The following is a 23458-nucleotide window of genomic DNA, read 5'->3' as shown; positions in this document are numbered from 1 at the left end:
TCTTAACCCTGTTGGCCAAAGATATTTCATGACCCCTTTTAGCCCTCTTTATTGCACGTTTGAGATTTGTCTACTTTCCCGATATTCCTCCAAAGCTTCATCAGTTTTGAGTTGCCTAAGTCTAAGTGACTCTAAGTCTAAGTCTAAATTTAAGGGTGTAGGTTAGGTTGATCTTAGATTAGGATAAATGGTCGGCAAAACACTGTGGGTCGCAGGGACTGTACTGTGCGTACTGATCTCTGTTCTATATAACTCCTCAGGTAGCTCTTTGTCGATTTGGCAGTTATGGTGAAAGGTGGTTTCCTTCATCCCATTCTTTGCAGGATAGTGAATATTGTCGTTTTTTTCCCCTCTTTCATCATGCGGGTCATCTGTGACAGAAAATAATCATAAGATGTATAATCATAAAACCACATAAGGATGTAGCTTTTCAGTTGGTTCACCTTTGCGTTTGCCTGTATGATGTGCTGTCGGCAATGGAGGACTGTTAGTTGGTTCCAGTATTGTCTGTGGCACTGTCAAGCTGGCCGGGATTTACAGTGTTTACTTTGTGGTTAAAATATTGACCTCATCTAGTGCTGCAGGAGCCGGACGTTGACGCTCTTCTGGCTGTTGGTTTGTCTCTTGCCTTTCCTCCATTGGAGGAATCATGGTAACCATCTGAGTAGTTGATTGGTCTAACCAATGAGGACTTTGGAAAAATAGGAGCAGGAGGAGGCCATTCGGCCCCTCATGCCTGCTCGCCATTCATAATGATCCTGGCCGATCTTCTATCTCAGTGCCAGATACCTGCTCTCCCCATACCCTTCATATGGGTAGAATCTATTTCCTTCTAAATATACTCAGTGGCTTGGTCTCCACAACCTTCTTGTGATAGTGAATTCCACAGGTTCACCACCCTCTGAGTGAAGAAGTTTCTCTTCAACTCTGCTAAATGGCCAACCCCGTATCCTGAGATTGTGTCCCCTTGTTCTAGACCCTCCACCTCCAGCCAGAGGAAACATTGTACGTCATCCCTGTCAGAATTTTATACATTTCTGGCACCTTCAACAAATATAGATAAATCTGTTCAGTAAAGAGCTGAAGTCCCAGTCAGTTGCACTTTAAGCTCCCAAGAACGTCTGTTCTATATAATTTACGACAGTGGTTGTCTTGACATCCGCCGTTTTACGGCGAGTTAGAGCTACCTAGTATATCTGCTCATGAGAGAAGGGCTGGTTGCGGATGACGTTCATCAGCTCGAAGATTTGTTTGCCGTCATATCTGAATGTTTCCTGAATCATAGCTATGACCAAAAGTTGGCTTCCTTTTGGTCCGAGAGTGGTGTGTCCGTTGTTCAAATCCAGAGGTGTTATTTGTCCAATAGGACTATAACACTGTCTCCTGTGTTCAATTTAATGTTTATGTGATGGCCGTTAACCAAAATGCCCGTGTTCCAAACTGGAAATGCAGGATCTTTGGCCTTGCCCAAGAAGCATGGCTGTGTGTCTGGAGTTTCCCTTGTAGCATGGTTTGCTTTCTCCTCTCAAAATGGAAATGTGCTGCACATGGGAGTTCGGACTGCCTGACAATCTGGATAGTTTTCTTGAGGGTTAAATCTGCTTTTGCTTGCAGCTTGTCTAAGAGTGTGTCGTACTCTACCCCTACAACTATTCTATCCTTGATAAGTTCAAATTTTAGATCTCTATATTTGCAGCCTGTGGTGAATGTGATTCACACTATATATAGTTGCCAATATCACTCCATGTATATATGTTCACAGAGCCAGGGACCCAGGTTTCATTTGCGACTGTGCGGAGTTTGCGTGGGTTTCTTCTGGGTGCTCCAGTTTCCTCCCACAGTCCAAAGATGTGCAGCTTAGGTGGATTGGCCATGCTAGTGTTTTTTTAATATTTTTATTCTCCTTTTTCAAATTTTCATCAAATTTATACTCACCAGCAAATAATCAACGATCACAAATACAGTGGCAATCCCCTGGCCAACAATTCCTTTACCCCTCAGACAGCACCAAATGTTTTAAATATAAAACACAGAAGAAAAAGAATCTGGAATCCACCATCAACCCATACATAAGCACCAATAACCTATACACGCCAACCCCTCCTCTGATGTTCGATGTCATCCAATTCTTCAAAATGCATGGTAAACAAAGCCCATGAGTTTTTGAACCCTTCCATCCTTCCCCTCAACTCGAACTTCACTTTCTTGAGCATTAAGAACTCCAGTAGGTCCCTCCGCCACGCCAAGGCACAGGGCGGAGAAGCCAACCTCCACCCCAACAGGAAGTGCCTTCGGGCAATCAGCGAGGCAAAGGCTAAGACATCTGACTCCGCACCCGCTTCCAGCCCCGGCTGATCCGACACCCCGAATATGTCTTCTAGTGGATCAGGTTCGTGTCTCACGTGCACCACCTTCAAGATTACCCTGAAGACCTGCCTCCAGTACCCTTCCAGTTTTGGACAAGACCAAAACATATGAATGTTATTTGCGCCCCCTCCACACAGCGTTCACAAACATCCTCCACCCCCTCAAAGAGTCGGCTCATTCTTGTCCTTGTGAGGTGCGCCCTATACATCACCTTCAGTTGTATCAGCCCCAACCTCGTTCACAAAGTTGAGGCATTCACCCTCCGGAGTACCTCACAGCACAACCCCTCCTCCCCCAACTCTTCCTCCCACTTCACATTAATCCCTTCCAGCTATACCTTATCTTCCCCCAGAAATACCACCATAAATTGCCAACACCACCCTTTCTCCATTCCTCCTGTCATAAGTACCTTTTCCAACAGTGTAAGGGCCGGCGCCACCGGGAAGCTCTGTACCTCCTTCCAGGCGAAATCTCGGACCTGCATGTATCTAAACATCTACCCCTTCCTCAGCCCATATTTCTCCTCCAGCCTTGCAAACCGGCCCCCCAGAAACAAATCCTTTAATACCCGAACTCCCATCTCCAAAAACTCCCATCCCACTTCCCTGGCTCAAACCTATAGTTCCCCCTAATCGGCATCTCCCTTGACCCCGTCCGTAATCTAAAGTGCTGGCGCAACTGCCTCCAGATCTTCAACAATACCACCATCGCCGGACTCCCCGAATATTTATCTGGGGCCATTGGGAGCGGCGCTGATGCCAATGCTCTCAACCCCGACCACCTGCATAGACTCTCCTCCATGCTAACCCACTGGAACCCCCCCCCCCAACCCTGCCCTGCACCTTCTCAGCATTCCGACAGTAAATTCGGGAGACCAACCCCCTGGCTGGCGTCCTCTCTGTAACAGCACCACAGCACCTTCCTAATCCTAGTCACCTCCCCCCCCCAAAATAAACGAGGGAATCATATTTTCTACTTCCTTAAAAAATGCCTTTGGCAAAAATATCTGCAGGAACTGAAAAATGAACAAAACCACAGCAATACATTCATCTTAATTGCTTGTACCCGACCTGCCAGCGACAGAGATAGACCATCCCACCTTGCAAAATTTACTTTTAGCCTCCCCACCAAACTAGTAATATTATACCTACGGAGCCACCCCAATCCCGTGCCATCTGCATCCCCAGGTATCTAAAGTAGGTCGCTGACGACGGAATGGCAGCCCCCCACTCCTGCCCTCACCCCAAGTCGGGACACACAAAATATTTGGTTTTGTCCAAATTTAGCTTATACCCCGAAAAAGACCCAAACACTCAAAGCAGCCCCAGTTGGTTCCAACACATGCAATAGCTAGTCGTCTGCGTACAAAGATATCCTATGCTCCACCCCACCCGCACTATCCCCCTCCACACCCCCAAAACTCCTCAATGTGATGGCCAAAGACTCAGTCGCAAGCGCAGATAACCGGGGGGACATAGGACATCCCTGTCTGGTCCCTCGGTGCAGAGTAAAATACTCAGAATTCAGACTATTCACGCGGACAGTCGCCTTCGGCTTCCTTTATCGTAATCCACAAATCGCGGCCCAATCCCAAACCGCTCCAAAACTGCCATCAAATACCCCCACTCTACCCGGTCAAATGCCTTCTCGGTGTCCAATGCCACCATCATCTGTCTCCCTCCCCTCCGCCGGTGCCAGAACTACATTCAATACCCTCATAATGTTTGAAAAGAGCTGGCTCCCTTTCACAAATCCCATCTGATCTCACCCTACCACCTTCGGGAGGCACCCTCCAACCTACCTTCCAGCACCTTCACCAACACCTTTGCATTCACATTCAAGAGTGATATGGGCCGATAGGACCCACATTCTGTCGGATCCTTATCCTTCTTGAGCAACAGGGATATTGATGCCTGCCCCAAAGTCTGTGGCAACACCCCTTTCCTATCATCTCCTCAAACATCCTCACCATCAGCGGTGCCAACTTATCCATAAATTTCTTATAGTACCCCACTGGAAACCCATCCGGCTCAGCTACCTTCCTCGACTGCATCCTCCCAATCACGTCCTTTATCTCCTGCTCCCCTATCACCCCCTCCAACGTGGCCCTATCCTCCTCCCCCAACCTCAGATATTCCAAACCATCCAGGAATTCCTGCACCCCCCGATCCTCCCCTGGTGGTTTCGACTTCTACAACTTCCTGAAAAACTCCTCAAACAGCCTATTAATCTGGTCCGGAGCCACCACCAACTTCCCTGTCCTCTCCCGCAACTGAACAATTTCCCTTGCTGCTGCCTCCCTCCGACGTTGGCCTGCCTTCCCCCCCATACTCGGAGACTGCTCACCTCGCCCGCCTCAATTGCCGCACCGCCTTCCTTGTGGACAACCGGTCAAAGCTCGCCTGCAACTCCTTCCTCATTTCCAACAGTGCTGGATCCACATCCTCTGAATACCTCCTATCTACCTCCAGCATCTTATCTATTAACCTTTGCCACTCCACCCATTCCTCCTTATCCACCTTTGCTTTAAACAATATCACTCCCCCCTCACCACCGCCTTCAAAGCTTCCCATACCACTACCTGTGAAACCTCACCCGTACAATTAAACCCCACGTATTCCTCTTACTGTCCCAATCCTATCACAAAACCCTCAGTCCCCCAACAGTCCCACATCTAATCTCCACCCCCGCTTCTGCACTGCCCCTTCTCCAACACCATGTCCACCCAATGTGGCGCATGATCCAATATCGCAATTGCCAAATTTTCCAACCCCTTGACCCCGGCCAACAGCGCCTCCCCCACCACAAAAAAATCTATCCGCGAATAGACTTTATGAACCAAAGAGAAAAGCAAATACACCCGCTCCCCTGGGTGCAAAATCCTCCAAGGGTCCACTCCTCTCATTTCCACCATTAGTCCAGTCACTGACTGGGCAAGCGATCGCGGCCGCGATCTGTCTGATCTTGGCACCTGCACCAGGTTCCAGTCCCCAACCAATTCATGTGAATCCAAGTCGGAGATGACCCCACGCTTCTCCAACTCCATGGACATCACCTCAGTCTTCTTCCCTGCTGTAAGCAGTGTTTTCCCTCCCAGCAGCCCATTCTCCGCCATCTTTCCAGCTCAACGGTGAACCCTCACTCCCTCCCTTCTTCACAGCTGTATTCCTTTGACTCTTTGACGTTCTTTGCCTTCTTTATACCTTCCTCCACCTAATCAGTCACAAATTGCCCCCAAGACCGGAAATTAAAACTCCTAAAAACACGCCTCGAGCAGGAGCCACCCACCGTGTAACTTCCCCTCTACATGCCGCCATCTGAAGTCACCCTTAGTGTGGTTACTGGGCTCCGGGGATAGGGTGGAGGTATGGGTTTAAGTCAGATGCTCTTTCGATGGGCCGAATGGCCTCCTGCACTGTAAATTATATGATACATGATGTCAACTCCAGTGGGAGACTTGTTCTTGATAAGGTGAAAGAGGGTGACGATTAAAATGGTGGGGGCGACGACGTATCCCTGCTTGATTCCGCAAAAGTTTCTGTCTTCTTTCCATCAGCGAGGACTGTTGCTGACATCTTGTCGTGGAGAAGTCGGAGGTTGTTGATGAATTTCTCTGGACAGACAACCTTTGACAGGGTTTTCCACAACCTGATTGAGTCAAAAGCATTGGTCAGATCGAAGAAGCCATGCAGAATGGTTGATGTTGCTCCTTGCATTTCTCTTGCAGTTGTCGAGCAATGAAAATCATATCCATTATTCCATGGTTTGGTCAGAAGCCACACTGATTTTCCGGAAGGATTTCTTCAGGGACTTGGAGAAGGCGGATAGCGGAAGTTTGGGCAGTGATCTTTCAGGTGATGGAGAGTAGGGAGATTCCTCAGTCGTTCCCGCCATCTGCTTTGCCTCCTTTCTTGAAGATGGTGGCGCTAAAGGTATCCCTGCTGTCAGCAGGGATTCCTTCTTTGCCCCATATTTTCAGGAGCTGTAGATGCTGAATCCTGTACACTCCTGCAGCTTTTGCATTCTTTATATATTTAATGGCGACTTCGACTTCATCCACCCTTGGTGGGAATCCAAACTCACCTTTGGGGAGTTGGGGGATTCCTCGAACAATTGGGAATTCTTCAAAGTCTTCTCTCCATCGTAGGCTGATGTTTTCTCTATCTCTCAAAAGGGTTCCGTCCTTACTCTGCACCAGTTTGAGGTCTAGGATATTGCCTTGGTGGTACTGAAGAAGGCCTGGGTGCCATGCTTGTTGGCAAGGTGCTGCAGCTCCTTAACTTTTTCAGTTCTTGATTTCCCTAATTCATTTTACCTCCGCCTTGGCTGATTGATGAGCTCTCCTCTTTGTCGTGTTGGTGATGTTGTTTTGCTAGGCACAGAGAGCTTTCCTCTTCTTGTTGATGATATCTTGGCGGTGTGGTCATTCTCATCGAATCAGTCTTGGTGTTTCCTTGGTGATGCCGGCGTTGGACTGGGGTGAGCACAGTAAGAAGTCTTACAACACCAGGTTAAAGTCCAACAGGTTTGTTTCAAATCACTAGCTTTCAGAGCACTGCTCCTTCCTCAGGTGAATGTGAGGAAGGAGCTGCGCTCCGAAAGCTAGTGTTTCGAAACAAACCTGTTGGACTTTAACCTGGTGCTGTCAGACTTCTTGCCATATTAGAATGGGCACGAAGATTTTGGAGAAGACATTGATGGAGGTTCACTAGAATGTTTAGCTCTTAAGAATTGGAGATATATATAAGTGGCTGGGGGAGCAGGGAGGCGAGCGGGTGGTGAAGATCAAGGAGAAATGGGAAGTGGAGTTGGGAATGGAGATCAATTGGGGACTATGGAAGGAGACACTGCGAAGGGTAAACGGGACCTCTTGTGCAAGGATGAGCCTGATACAGTTTAAGGTGGTGCACATGAGGGTGCATATGACTCGGGCGAGAATGAGTGGGTTCTTTCAGGGGGTAGCAGATGAGTGTGAGAGGTGTGGGCGGGGGCCAGCGAATCATGCGTACATGTTTTAGGGTTGTGAAATATTGGGAAGATTCTGGGCGGGAGTGTTCGCGGTCTTAGCCAGGATAGTGGAGGAGGGAGTGGACCCGGACCCTTTGGTGGCGATATTTGGGGTTTCAGAGAAGCCGGAGCTCATGGAGAGGAGGAAGGCCGATGTCTTGGCCTTCGCCTCTCTGATTGCACGGCACCAAATTTTGCTGGAGCGGCGGTCGGCATCACCACTGGGGGTAGCAGCATGGTTGGGTGACCTGTATGACTTCCTGTGGTTAGAGAAGATAAAGTATGAGTTAAGGAGCTCAGCAGGGGAGTTCGAGAAAAGGTGGGGGATGTTTGTGACCGTGTTTGAGGAGCTGTTCATCGCAGGGGGGGGTGAAAAAGGAGAAAAATCTGTTCAAACTGTATAGTTGATTGTTGGGAAGAATATTTCCCGTGGTGTTTATTTGCTGTAACCTACTTTGATACAAGTTTGAATAAAATTGGTTTTAAAAAAGAAAGAACGTTTAGCTCTTGAAGTTGCTCATTGAAGTTGATCTTTTTTCTCAGCTGTTTCTTCTTCTCCAGCTGCTTCTGATGGAGTTTGATGGACATAGTGGAGAGGATGAGCCTGTGGTCTGTCCAACAGTTAACTACATCGGTTATCACTTTGGTGATGAGGGCATCCTTTTCATCTCAGGATCGGACATTGACAAAGTCGATCATGTGCCGGTGCTTTGATCATGGGTGTCTCCAGAAAGTCTTGAATTTGTCTTTTTGGCCGAACAGTATGTAAAGGATGACAAGTTGGGGGGCAGCACAGTGGTTAGCATGGCTGCCTCATGGCACCGAGGACCCAGGTTGGTACCCGGCCCTGGGTCACTGTCCGTATGGAGTTTATACATTCTCCCCATCACTGCGTGGGGCTCACCCCCCACAACCCAAAAAGATGTGCAGAGTAGGTGAATTGGCCACTTAATCGGAAAAAAAAAAGAATTGGGTACTCGAAATTTTAAAATAAAGTGATGACGAGCTGCTGTTCCACGCATTTGTTGAGCAGGAGAACCCCACTTGAGTTGCAACTCCTTCCTTTCCAATAGTTCCTTTCTAGAATTGTGAGTCCTTTCCAACCATGGGGTTAAAGTCCCCAAGGAGGATGATCATATCTTCCTTTGGAATGTTGGTGAGTATGGTGTCCAGAGTGGAGCAGAAGCCTTCTTTGGACTCATCATTGACATCAAGCATTGGGGTGTAGGCACTCACAATCGTTGCCTGCTGGCATTTGGCAAGTTGCAGACAGAGGGTCATGAGGCATTTGTTGATACCAACAGGGAGCTCCGAGAGTCAATTGACAGGTTTACTCTTGATGACTAAACCAATTCCATGCATCCTGGGCCGATCCTCGTGTTTTCCTCTCCAGGCGAACATGTAAGCGTCGGCATCTTCTCCTCGGCATCTTCTCCCCGCTACCCTTCACCTGCTCTTTGGGTCTCTTGCAGGGCAGCGACATCAATGCTGAAGTGCCTGAGTTCACGGAATTCTCTGTTCCGAATGATTCTTTTGCTCATTATCCATGAGGGTTCGTACATTCCAGGTTCCGAAACTGAGTTTAACTTGATTTCCTGACCACTGGTAAATGAGCCTGCTGGGTGCAGTTTTCCAGCCAGGTTGGAGAGGAGCAGACTATTTTTAGGGCACCTTTTCTAGTCCTTTCCAATTGGCAGTGTGGGCAGAGTAGATCCTGAAGAGGGCTGCTCAGTTGTGAAGAAAGCTGCTGAAATGCTCTCCTGTTCCTATTCCAAAAGCAAGACGACGGAATCAAACTCGGCCTACGTGCCAGTTCGAAGCTAGGGGCTTCCAGATCTCACAGTCCTGTCCCCATCACCAATCATCGCAAGGTTTGACTATGGTGGGTGTTTTAGTTTCCTCCAGGTTTACCTGTAGTACGGGACATCTTTTAACCTGGGTTTGCCGTTGCACATCAGCAGACACATCGTTCTTGACAGAGGTTAGCTCCAGTTCCAGTGGCCAGGGAATCTCGACAACTGGAGATTTCCCAACTGCTGCAGTCTTCATCTGCCATCGCAGCCATTGATTCCATACCTGTATCTTCTGCCTGATCCGCCATTGAGGACTTGTTTTGGATTGCGTTTTGTCTGGTTCGTCCCCTCTGACCTTACTGATCGTCCTTACCATTGACATCAGTTTCAGGATCAACTGAATGTTCAAGCCTCTCCACCATGGCAAGGTGGTGATTCACGGAATGGTCAACTCATTTAAAAAGGTGTCTGGATATGCACATCAAGGCCTGTAAACTGCAGGGCTAAAGCCTAAATGCTGGCTCCTTTTTCAGCCAGCACAAACACACTGGGCCAAGTGGCCTCATCCTGAGCCATAAACTTATCAATTCACCTTCCATAGCTATCAAGTCCTGGAGTGGGATTTAAACCCGAAAATTCTGGCTTTGAGGCCAGGAAACTACTGACTGTCCCACAAGATCTCCTCTTACCTGTGTCTGTATGAGTTTCATAATAGTTTGATTCAATTTATTTGATGTATAAATGGTTTCAAATCATTTTAGAATTTGATGTTACTTTGTGTTTAAAAGGCTAAAATGGAACTTGAAAAGCTGGAGTTTGAGAGGCAAGAAGAATTGAGGAAGAAAGCTCTAGAGGACCAGCTGAAGGCTGAACTGTTGGTGATCCAGCAGACGCACAAAGAGCAGTTGGTAAGTGACGCATTCCACCACATCGGGGCGGATTGTATATTGACACATTTGCATCTGCTCCCCCACCACTGCTTTGCATCTTATTTATTGGGTAGGATTGGGTATTTGAATATGAGTCTCTCATTCCACTACCAAATTGCCAGGTGCAGAAAGGATTGTAGTGCAGAGGCTTTTGTACTTGTCTTCACCTTTCATACTTCAGTTTATGTTGGGGAAGCAAGAGAGTTGCATTGCCCCACAGTGTAAACCTGATGAGGTGCACTGCCAAGAAATTGGTGCAACATCACCATAGAGTGGCTGTGCATGGGGGAGCTGCAAGCACACAGCCACTCGAATGGCCCAGCGCCTACCTGACCTTTCAGGCAATCTTTGATTTGTGTTCAGGTTTCATTTCAGCACCCTTAATGTAATAAAACATCCCAAGGTGGAAGGATGCAGGGAGTGAATTCCAGGGCTTGGAGCCCAAACAACTGAATACACGGCTACTAATGATAGAATAATTAAAATCCGATGTACAAGATGAGATATACCAGAGGAGTGGAGATGGTTTGGGAGAAAGCTAAACGGATTGAAATGCAGAGGAGGAGGCTTTGTACTTGACCTTTCTCCCATGCTTCAGTTTTTGTTGGGGCATCTTTGAAAAAGAGTCATCCAGACTCAATGTTAGCTCCGTTCTCTCTTCACAGATGCTGTCAGACCTGCAGAGATTGTCCAGCATTTTCTGTCTTTGTTTCCGATTCCAGCATCAATTTGCTTTTATACAGACTTTTTGGGGCTGGCAGAGATTACAGAGATAGGGAGGGGCGAGGCCATGGAGGATGAAAATTTTAAAATCAAACCAGGAAAACAATGTAGGTCAGCGAGGACATGGGGGATAGGAGAATAGGGTTTGGTGTGAGTTATGACAGTCTTTGATGATCTGAAGTTTACGGACAACAGAATGTGGGAGACCAGCCAGGACAGAATTGGAATAGTCAAGCCTAAAGGTGACAAAGGCATGGATTAGGGTCTCCGCAGCACGGGAGCTGAGATGGGAACAAAGTCAGACAAAGGTAGAAATAGACATAATTAATGATAACAAATCTGAGGTGGCCAGCTAATCTCAGGGTCAAATGTGACATCAAGGTTGCAAGCAGACCTTCTTAATCTGGGTCAGCGAGAGGGATGGGGTCAGTAACTGGGGAATGGAATTACAAGAAACAATAGATTCAGTCTTGCCAGTATTCAATTGGAGAGAATTTCTTCTCATTCTGCACAGGATATTAGATAAGCCGTCTGATAATTTAGCAACAGTGGTAGAGCTGAGGGAAATGGGGATGAGCTGGGGCTGGGTGTTGTCAGCATGTAAAACATAATAATAATCTTTACTGTCACAAGTAGGCTTACATTAACACTGCAATGAAGTTACTATGAAAAGCCCCTAAATGCTGTGCTTTCAGATGATGTCCCAGAGGGATAGTATCGGGAAGACGAATAGGAGAAAGGATAGATTCTTGGGGCAGCAGGAAGAGAAGTCATTGCAAATGATCCCCTGGTAACAATTAGCTCAATCAGAATGGAACCAGGTCAGTGCAGTTAAACCCAGCTGGACAACAGGGGAGAGAGGTGTTGGAGGAGGATGGTGTGGCCAGCATATCAAAGCTTGAGAAAGACGAGAAGGTGAAGTTTCCCTTTGTCACGGTCACCAGGATGTCATTTGTGCTTTGGTAAGAGCTGTTTCATATCCAATGTAAAGTCAGAAACCTGATTAAAGGATTTGAGCATGGAGTTCCCGGAAAGATAGCCCAAGATTTGGGAGGTGACAGCATGTTCACGAACTTTGGAGTTGAAAGGTGGACTGGAGATAAGACAGTAATTTGCAAGGATGGTGGGATCAAGGTTGATTTCTTTTTTTTGGGAGCGTGATGACAGCAAATTTAAAAGAGAGAGGAACAAGACCCAGAAAGACAGCAATATCAGTTAACATGGTCATCAGGAGGGGAGGTTGGGCAATCAGAAATTTAATAGGAATAGGATTGAGGCAACAGGAATTGGTCCCATCGATAGGGTCTCAAGGACCGGAGAATGCATGAGATGAGATGGGAGAGAAACTAGAGAAAGATACGAGTGGGGGGGAGGAGCATTTAAGGAGGATTATTTCGGGAGTGATAGTGGTGTCGTGGTAATATCACTGCGTTAGTAATCCAGAGGCCCCAGCTAATACTCTGGGGACATGCCAAGTGGTGGAATTGAAAGTCAAACAATTGAATTTATTCATTAATAAATCTGGATTATAAAGATCGTCTCAGTAAAGATGACCATGAAACATCCACCAATTGTTGGAAAAACCCATCTGGTTCACGAGTGCCACTCACTAAACCATTACATAGTCATACTCACCGGGTCAGATCTTACAGATATACACCACCATCAGATCATTGGGTATGTCCCGTCCCATCACCAGAACCGATCCACCGTAGGTAGCGGCATAGTGATACACAGTCGGGAGGCAGTTGCCCTGGGGACCCTCAGCATTGACTCCAAACCCCATCTCAGCTGGTGAACCACTTCTCCATGTGAAACATCACTTGGAAGAAGCTGGGAGGGTGGCAAGAGCACAAAATGTTGTGTGGGTGGGAAACTTCAATGTCCATTGAGAGTGGTTTGGTAGCATCACTACTGAGCAGAGCTTGCTCAGTCCTCTAAATCTGGGTCTGCGACAGGTGGTCAGGGAACCAGCAAGAAGGGAAAAATCTACTTGATCTCATCTTCAATAATCTACCTGTTGCAGATGCATCTGTCCATGATAGTACCAGGAGTGACCATTGCACAGGCCTTGTGGAGACCAAGTCCCATCTTCACTTTGAGGATATCCCCTATCAGGTTGTGACGCTGCCTACCACCGTGCTAAATATGATAGATTCAGAATATATCTGGATTGCTTTGTGGAGACCCAATATGTACTCATTGGCTGAATGACCTCCTCCTATGCTAAATGACTTCAGGAGGAGATGTATTACTGTGTGCAAAACTGGATGATACAACAGGAGCTGCTTTCTTTCCACATTGCAGAAACTCGAGGCAGACCAGGCTGAACTCGAGAGACAGCAGCTTCTGATATTGTCTGCCCTTGAAGCGGCAAAGGAGAAGGAAATGATGGAACTAGAAATGAAGGTTAGTGTTATGTCAGCACTTTATTCACTGCCTGTGTGTGTGCAGACGTGTGTCATGGGTACATGCGCAGAGTCTTCGTGCGTACATGTGCAGTGTGCGGGCGTACATGTGCAGTGTGCGGGCGTACATGTGCAGTGTGCGGGCGTACATGTGCAGTGTGCGGGCGTACATGTGCAGTGTGCGGGCGTACATGTGCAGTGTGCGGGCGCACATGCACAGAGTGTGCGTACATGCACAGAGTGGGCTGTGTGTGTTTCTACACATGCACATCACATACACGCCCTAATCAAACTGAAAGCATTGACCACACCGTGCACACTGGCCACTCCAACCACCATGCATACGGACTGCTCCGGCCAATACATGCATACTGACCGCTCTGACCACACCATCCATACTCACGACTCTGACCACACCACGCATACTGACCCCTCCAGCCACACCATGCATACTGACCCCTCCAGCCACACCGCGCATACTGACTGCTGCGACCACACCGCACATACTGGCAACTGTGACCACACCACCTGCTGCTCGCTTTATCGCATCCTGCATACTGACCGCTCCAACCATACCCTACATACCGACTGCTCCGACCTTAGCCCACATGCTGCTCGCTCCGACAAAGCCCACATACTGACCTCTCTGGCCATTCCCCATACACTAGCTGTTCCAAACAAGATGACAGCATTGACCATACCCCGCATACTGACCACTCCGACCTTACTGGCTGCATTGACCACACCACGTAATCTGCCGATCCGACCATACTCACTGCATTGTCCTCACCATGTGCAAAGACCACTCTGACCATCGGGACAGCATCGACCTCACCATGTGGGCTAACTGCTCTGACCATGGTGACAGCGTTGACCACACCGTGTGCACTGACCGCTCTGACCATGGTTATAGCGTTGACCACACCGTGTGCACTGACCGACTGCTCTGACCGTGGTGACAGAGTTGACAACACCATGTGCACTGACTGCTCTGATCGTGGTGACAGAGTTGACAACACCATGTGCACTGACTGCTCTGATCGTGGTGACAGAGTTGACAACACCATGTACACTGACCACTCTGACCATGGTGACAGCATTGACCACACCACTCCAATCAGACTGGCAGCATTGATCACACCACGTACACTGATCGCTCCGACGATACTGACAGCATTGACCACACCCCACATATTGACCGCTCTGACCATACTCCACATATTGAGCTCCAAACACACCGCACGTACTGACCACTCCGATCACACTGCACATACTGACCACACCGATCACACTGCACATACTGACCACACCGATCACACTGCACGTTCTGACCACTCCAATCACACTGCACGTACTCACCGCTCCAATCATACCGTGCATACTGACCGCTCAGATTACATCGTGCAAACTGACCGCCTTGACCACAGTGCGCATACTGACCACTCAGATCATACTGTGCATACTGATCACTCCAATCATACCGTGCATTCTGACCAGTCAGATCATACTGTGCATACTGATCACTCCAATCATACCGTGCATTCTGACCAGTCAGATCATACTGTGCATACTCACCGCTCCAATCACACTGCGTACTGACCACTCTGATCACATCGTGCATACTGACCGCCCTGACCACACTATGTATACTGACCGCACCAATCACACTGTGCATACTGACCACTCCTATCAAACTGCGCATACTGACCACTCCGATCAAACTGTGCATACTGACCACTCCAATCACACGGAGCATACTGACTGCCCTCATCACACTGTACATACTGACCACTCCAATCATACTGTGCATACTGACCACTGCGATCACATCATGCAGACTGGCCCCTCCGATCACACCGTGCATACTGACCGCCCTGACCAAACTCTGCATACTGATCACTCCAATCACACCGTGCATACTGACCACTCCAATCACACTGTGCATACTGACCGCCCTGATCACACTGTGCATACTGATCACTCCAATCACACTGTGCATACTGACCGCCCTGATCACACTGTGCATACTGATCACTCCAATCACACTGTGCATACTGACCGCCCTGATCACACTGTGCATACTGATCACTCCAATCACACTGTGCATACTGACCGCCCTGATCACACTGTGCATACTGACCGCCCTGATCACACTGTGCATACTGATCACTCCAATCACACCGTGCATGCTGACCGCCCTGATCACACTGTGCATACTGATCACTCCAATCACACCGTGCATACTGACCGCCCTGATCACACTGTGCATCCTGACCACTCCAATCACACCGTGCATACTGACCGCCCTGATCACACTGTGCATACTGACCGCCCTGATCACACTGTGCATACTGACCGCCCTGATCACACTGTGCACACTGACCGCCCCAATCACACTGTGCATACTGATCACTCCAATCACACCGTGCATACTGATCACTCCAATCACACCGTGCATACTGACCGCCCTGATCACACTGTGCATACTGATCACTCCAATCACACCGTGCATACTGACCGCCCTGATCACACTGTGCATACTGACCGCCCTGACCACACTGTGCATACTGATCACTCCAATCACACCGTGCATACTGACCGCCCTGATCACACTGTGCATACTGATCACTCCAATCACACCGTGCATACTGACCTCCCTGATCACACTGTGCATACTGATCACTCCAATCACACTGTGCATACTGACCGACCTGACCACACTGTGCATACTGACCGCCCCACTCACACCATGCATACTGACCGCCCTGATCACACTGTGCATACTGGCCGCCCTAATAACACTGAGCATACTGACCACCCCAATCACACTGTGCATACTGATCACTCCAATCACACTGAGCATACTGATCACTCCAATCACACCGTGCATACTGACCGCCCCAATCACACTGTGCATACTGACCACTCCAATCACACTGAGCATACTGACCACCCCAATCACACTGTGAATACTGACCGCCCTGATCACACTGTGCATACTGACCGCCCTGATCACACTGAGCATACTGACCACCCCAATCACACTGTGAATACTGACCACCCCAGTCACACTGTGCATACTGACCACTCCAATCACACTGTGCATACTGACCGCCCCAATCACACTGTGAATACTGACCACCCCAATCACACTGTGCATACTGACCACCCCAGTCACACTGTGCATACTGACCACCCCAATCACACTGTGAATACTGACCACCCCAGTCACACTGTGCATACTGACCACTCCAATCACACTGTGCGTACTGACCGCCCCAATCACACTGTGAATACTGACCACCCCAGTCACACTGTGCATACTGGCCGCCCTGATCACACTGTGCATACTGACCTCCCTAATCACACTGTGAATACTGACCGACCTGACCACACTGTGCATACTGACCGCCCCACTCACACTGTGCATACTGACCGACCTGACCACACTGTGCATACTGACCGCCCCACTCACACTGTGCATACTGACCGACCTGACCACACTGTGCATACTGGCCGCCCTAATAACACTGAGCATACTGACCACCCCAATCACACTGTGCATACTGATCACTCCAATCACACTGAGCATACTGATCACTCCAATCACACTGTGCATACTGACCGCCCCAATCACACTGTGCATACTGACCACTCCAATCACACTGAGCATACTGACCACCCCAATCACACTGTGAATACTGACCACCCCAGTCACACTGTGCATACTGACCACTCCAATCACACTGTGCATACTGACCGCCCCAATCACACTGTGCATACTGACCGCCCTGATCACACTGTGAATACTGACCACCCCAATCACACTGTGCATACTGACTGCCCCAATCACACTGTGAATACTGACCACCCCAATCACACTGTGCATACTGACCGCCCTGATCACACTGTGCATACTGACCACTCCAATCACACTGTGCATACTGACCGCCCTGATCACACTGTGCATACTGACCGCCCTGATCACACTGTGCATACTGACCACCCCAATCACACTGTGCATACTGACCGCCCTGATCACACTGTGCATACTGACCACTCCAATCACACTGTGCATACTGACCACTCCAATCACACTGTGCATACTGACCGCCCCAATCACACTGTGCGTACTGACTGCCCTGATCACACTGTGCATACTGACCACCCTGATCACACTGTGCATACTGACCTCCCTAATCACACTGTGAATACTGACCGACCTGACCACACTGTGCATACTGACCGCCCCACTCACACTGTGCATACTGACCGACCTGACCACACTGTGCATACTGACCGCCCCACTCACACTGTGCATACTGACCGACCTGACCACACTGTGCATACTGGCCGCCCTAATAACACTGAGCATACTGACCACCCCAATCACACTGTGCATACTGATCACTCCAATCACACTGAGCATACTGATCACTCCAATCACACTGTGCATACTGACCGCCCCAATCACACTGTGCATACTGACCACTCCAATCACACTGAGCATACTGACCACCCCAATCACACTGTGAATACTGACCACCCCAGTCACACTGTGCATACTGATCACTCCAATCACACCGTGCATACTGACCGCCCTGATCACACTGTGCATACTGACCGCCCTGACCACACTGTGCATACTGATCACTCCAATCACACCGTGCATACTGACCGCCCTGATCACACTGTGCATACTGATCACTCCAATCACACCGTGCATACTGACCTCCCTGATCACACTGTGCATACTGACCACTCCAATCACACTGTGCATACTGACCGCCCCACTCACACCATGCATACTGACCGCCCTGATCACACTGTGCATACTGGCCGCCCTAATAACACTGAGCATACTGACCACCCCAATCACACTGTGCATACTGATCACTCCAATCACACTGAGCATACTGATCACTCCAATCACACCGTGCATACTGACCGCCCCAATCACACTGTGCATACTGACCACTCCAATCACACTGAGCATACTGACCACCCCAATCACACTGTGAATACTGACCACCCCAGTCACACTGTGCATACTGACCACTCCAATCACACTGTGCATACTGACCGCCCCAATCACACTGTGAATACTGACCACCCCAATCACACTGTGCATACTGACTGCCCCAATCACACTGTGAATACTGACCACCCCAGTCACACTGTGCATACTGGCCGCCCTGATCACACTGTGCATACTGACCTCCCTAATCACACTGTGAATACTGACCGACCTGACCACACTGTGCATACTGACCGCCCCACTCACACTGTGCATACTGACCGACCTGACCACACTGTGCATACTGACCGCCCCACTCACACTGTGCATACTGACCGACCTGACCACACTGTGCATACTGGCCGCCCTAATAACACTGAGCATACTGACCACCCCAATCACACTGTGCATACTGATCACTCCAATCACACTGAGCATACTGATCACTCCAATCACACTGTGCATACTGACCGCCCCAATCACACTGTGCATACTGACCACTCCAATCACACTGAGCATACTGACCACCCCAATCACACTGTGAATACTGACCACCCCAGTCACACTGTGCATACTGACCACTCCAATCACACTGTGCATACTGACCGCCCCAATCACACTGTGCATACTGACCGCCCTGATCACACTGTGAATACTGACCACCCCAATCACACTGTGCATACTGACTGCCCCAATCACACTGTGAATACTGACCACCCCAATCACACTGTGCATACTGACCGCCCTGATCACACTGTGCATACTGACCACTCCAATCACACTGTGCATACTGACCGCCCTGATCACACTGTGCATACTGACCGCCCTGATCACACTGTGCATACTGACCACCCCAATCACACTGTGCATACTGACCGCCCTGATCACACTGTGCATACTGACCACTCCAATCACACTGTGCATACTGACCACTCCAATCACACTGTGCATACTGACCGCCCCAATCACACTGTGCGTACTGACTGCCCTGATCACACTGTGCATACTGACCACCCTGATCACACTGTGCATGCTGACCTCCCTAATCACACTGTGAATACTGACCGACCTGACCACACTGTGCATACTGACCGCCCCACTCACACTGTGCATACTGACCGACCTGACCACACTGTGCATACTGACCGCCCCACTCACACTGTGCATACTGACCGACCTGACCACACTGTGCATACTGGCCGCCCTAATAACACTGAGCATACTGACCACCCCAATCACACTGTGCATACTGATCACTCCAATCACACTGAGCATACTGATCACTCCAATCACACTGTGCATACTGACCGCCCCAATCACACTGTGCATACTGACCACTCCAATCACACTGAGCATACTGACCACCCCAATCACACTGTGAATACTGACCACCCCAGTCACACTGTGCATACTGACCACTCCAATCACACTGTGCATACTGACCGCCCCAATCACACTGTGCATACTGACCGCCCTGATCACACTGTGAATACTGACCACCCCAATCACACTGTGCATACTGACTGCCCCAATCACACTGTGAATACTGACCACCCCAATCACACTGTGCATACTGACCGCCCTGATCACACTGTGCATACTGACCACTCCAATCACACTGTGCATACTGACCGCCCTGATCACACTGTGCATACTGACCGCCCTGATCACACTGTGCATACTGACCACCCCAATCACACTGTGCATACTGACCGCCCTGATCACACTGTGCATACTGACCACTCCAATCACACTGTGCATACTGACAGCCCCGATCACACTGTGCATACTGGCCGCCCTGATCACACTGTGCATACTGATCACTCCAATCACACTGTGCATACTGACTGCCCCAATCACACTGTGCATACTGACCACCCTGATCACACTGTGCATACTGACCGCCCCACTCACACTGTGCATACTGACCGACCTGACCACACTGTGCGTACTGACTGCCCTGATCACACTGTGCGTACTGACCGCCCCGATCATACTGTGCATATTGACCGCCCTGATCACACTGTGCATACTGACCGACCTGACCACTCTGTGCATACTGACCGCCCCAATCACACTGTGCATACTGACCGCCCCAATCACACTGTGCATACTGACCGCCCTAATCACACTGTGCGTACTGACCGCCCTAATCACACTGTGCGTACTGACTGCCCTGATCACACTGTGCGTACTGACTGCCCTGATCACACTGTGCGTACTGACTGCCCCAATCACACTGTGCATACTGACCGCCCTGATCACACTGTGCATACTGACTGCCCTGATCACACTGTGCGTACTGACCGCCCTAATCACACTGTGCGTACTGACCGCCCTAATCACACTGTGCGTACTGACCGCCCTAATCACACTGTGCGTACTGACTGCCCTGATCACACTGTGCGTACTGACCGCCCCGATCATACTGTGCATACTGACTGCCCCAATCACACTGTGCATACTGACCATTCCAGTCACACTGTGCATACTGACTGCCCCAATCACACTGTGCATACTGACTGCCCTGATCACACTGTGCGTACTGACCGCCCTAATCACACTGTGCGTACTGACCGCCCTAATCACACTGTGCGTACTGACCGCCCTAATCACACTGTGCGTACTGACTGCCCTGATCACACTGTGCGTACTGACCGCCCCGATCATACTGTGCATACTGACTGCCCCAATCACACTGTGCATACTGACCATTCCAGTCACACTGTGCATACTGACTGCCCCAATCACACTGTGCATACTGACCTCCCTCGCCACACTGTGCATACTGACCGCCCTAATCACACTGTGCATACTGACCGCCCTAATCACACTGTGAATACTGACCGACCTGACCACACTGTGCATACTGACCGCCCCACTCACACTGTGCATACTGACCGCCCTGATCACACTGTGCATACTGACCGCCCCGATCATACTGTGCATATTGACCACCCTGATCACACTGTGCATACTGACCGACCCAATCACACTGTGCATACTGACCGCCCCAATCACACTGTGCATACTGACCGCCCTAATCACACTGTGCGTACTGACTGCCCTGATCACACTGTGCGTACTGACCGCCCCGATCATACTGTGCATATTGACCGCCCTGATCACACTGTGCATACTGACTGCTCCAATCACACTGTGCGTACTGACCGCTCCAATCACACTATGCATACTGACTGCTCCAATCACACCGTGCATACTGACCGCCCTGATCGCACTGTGCATACTGACCGTCCTGATCGCACTGTGCATACTGACCGCCCTGACCACACTGACAGCCCCGATCACACTGTGCATACTGACTGCCCTGACCACACAGTGCATACTGACCGACCTGACCACTCTGTGCATACTGACAGCCCTGACCACACTGACAGCCCCGATCACACTGTGCATACTGACTGCCCTGACCACACAGTGCATACTGACTGCTCCACTCACACTGTGCATACTGACCGCTCCAATCACACTGTGCATACTGACCACTCCAATAACACTGTGTATACTGACCGCTCCAATCACACTGTGCGTACCGACTGCCCTGATCACACTGTGCATACTGACCGCTCCATTCACACTATGTATACTGACCGCTCCAATCACACTGTGCATATTGACCGCCCTGATCACACTATGCATACTGACAGCCCCGATCTCACTGTGCATACTGACAGCCCCGATCACACTGTGCATACTGACCGCTCCAGTCACACTGTGCATACTGACCACCCTGATCACACTGTGCATACTGACCGCTCCAGTCACACTGTGCATACTGACCACCCTGATCACACTGTGCATACTGACCGCTCCAATCACACTATTTATACTGACCGCTCCAATCACACTGTGCATACTGACCGCCCTAATAACACTGTGCGTACCGACTGCCCTGATCACACTGTGCATACTGACCGCCCTGACCACACTGTGCATACTGACCGCCCCGATCATACTGTGCATATTGACCGCCCTGATCACACTGTGAATACTGACCGCCCTGATCATACTGTGAATACTGACCGCCCTGATCACACTGTGAATATTAACCGCCCTGACCACACTGTGCATACTGACCGCCCCGATCATACTGTGCATATTGACCGCCCTGATTACACTGTGCATACTGACCGCTCCAGTCAAACTGTGCATACTGACCGCCCTGATCACACTGTGCATACTGACTGCCCCAATCTCACTGTGCATACTGACCACTCCAGTCAAACTGTGCATACTGACCGCCCTGACCACACTGTGCATGCTGACCGCCCTGACCACACTGTGCATGCTGACCGCCCTGACCACACTGTGCATACTAACCGCTCCATCCATTCTGTGCATACTGACTGCTCCAATCACACTGTGCATACTGACCGCCCTGACCACAGTGCATACTGACCGCTCCAATCACACTGTGCATACTGACCGCCCCAATCACTATGTGCATACTGACTGCTCCAGTTACACTGTGCATACTGACCGCCCCAATCACACTGTGCATACTGACCGCCCCAATCACACTGTGCATGCTGACCGCCCTGACCACACAGTGCATACTGACCGCTCCAATCACACTGTGCATACTGACCGCCCCAATCACACTGTGCATACTGACCGCTCCAATCACACTGTGCATACTGACCGCCCCAATCACACTGTGCATACTGACCGCTCCAATCACACTGAGCATACTGACCGCCCCAATCACACTGTACATACTGACCGCCCCAATCACACTGTGCATACTGACCGCTCCAATCACACTGTGCATGCTGACCGCCCTGACCACACTGTGCATACTGACCGCCCCAATCACACTGTGCATACTGACCGCCCCAATCACACTGTGCATACTGACCGCCCCAATCACACTGTGCATACTGACCGCCCCGATCACACTGTGCATACTGACCGCCCCAATCACACTGTGCATACTGACCGCCCCGATCACAAGGAGCATTCTGACCATGCCGATCAAACTGTGCATATTGACCACTCTGTGCATACTGACCTCCGATCACACTGTGCATACTGACCGCCCTGATCACACTGTGCATACTGACCGCCCTGCCCACACTGTGCATACTGACCTTCGATCATACAGTGCATACTGACCACCCTGTGCATATTGACCGCCACAATCAAACTGTGCACACTGACCGCCCTGACCACACTGTGCATACTGACCGCTTC

General features: G+C 49.8%; 1 protein-coding gene across 3 annotated transcripts in view; it reads left to right on the top strand.

Moving 5' to 3' along the window:
* Nucleotides 1-23458, top strand: part of dydc2 (DPY30 domain containing 2) — a 56094-nt gene that overhangs the window by 17023 nt on the left and 15613 nt on the right. For 2 of the 3 annotated variants that reach the window (XM_038821944.1, XM_038821945.1), the window contains 2 exons: nt 9956-10075; nt 13127-13228. In XM_038821944.1, coding sequence (XP_038677872.1) covers nt 9956-10075; nt 13127-13228 — 222 coding nt within the window. Of the gene's footprint in view, nt 1-8975; nt 9257-9955; nt 10076-13126; nt 13229-23458 lie in introns of those variants that run through there. The other variant, XM_038821946.1, reaches the window with a different exon arrangement.

This window comes from Scyliorhinus canicula, chromosome 16 (assembly GCF_902713615.1).
Source record: "Scyliorhinus canicula chromosome 16, sScyCan1.1, whole genome shotgun sequence".
Taxonomy (NCBI): domain Eukaryota; kingdom Metazoa; phylum Chordata; class Chondrichthyes; order Carcharhiniformes; family Scyliorhinidae; genus Scyliorhinus; species Scyliorhinus canicula.
The sequence above is the reverse complement of the archived record's forward strand: the minus strand, read 5'-3'. Positions and strand labels throughout refer to the sequence as shown.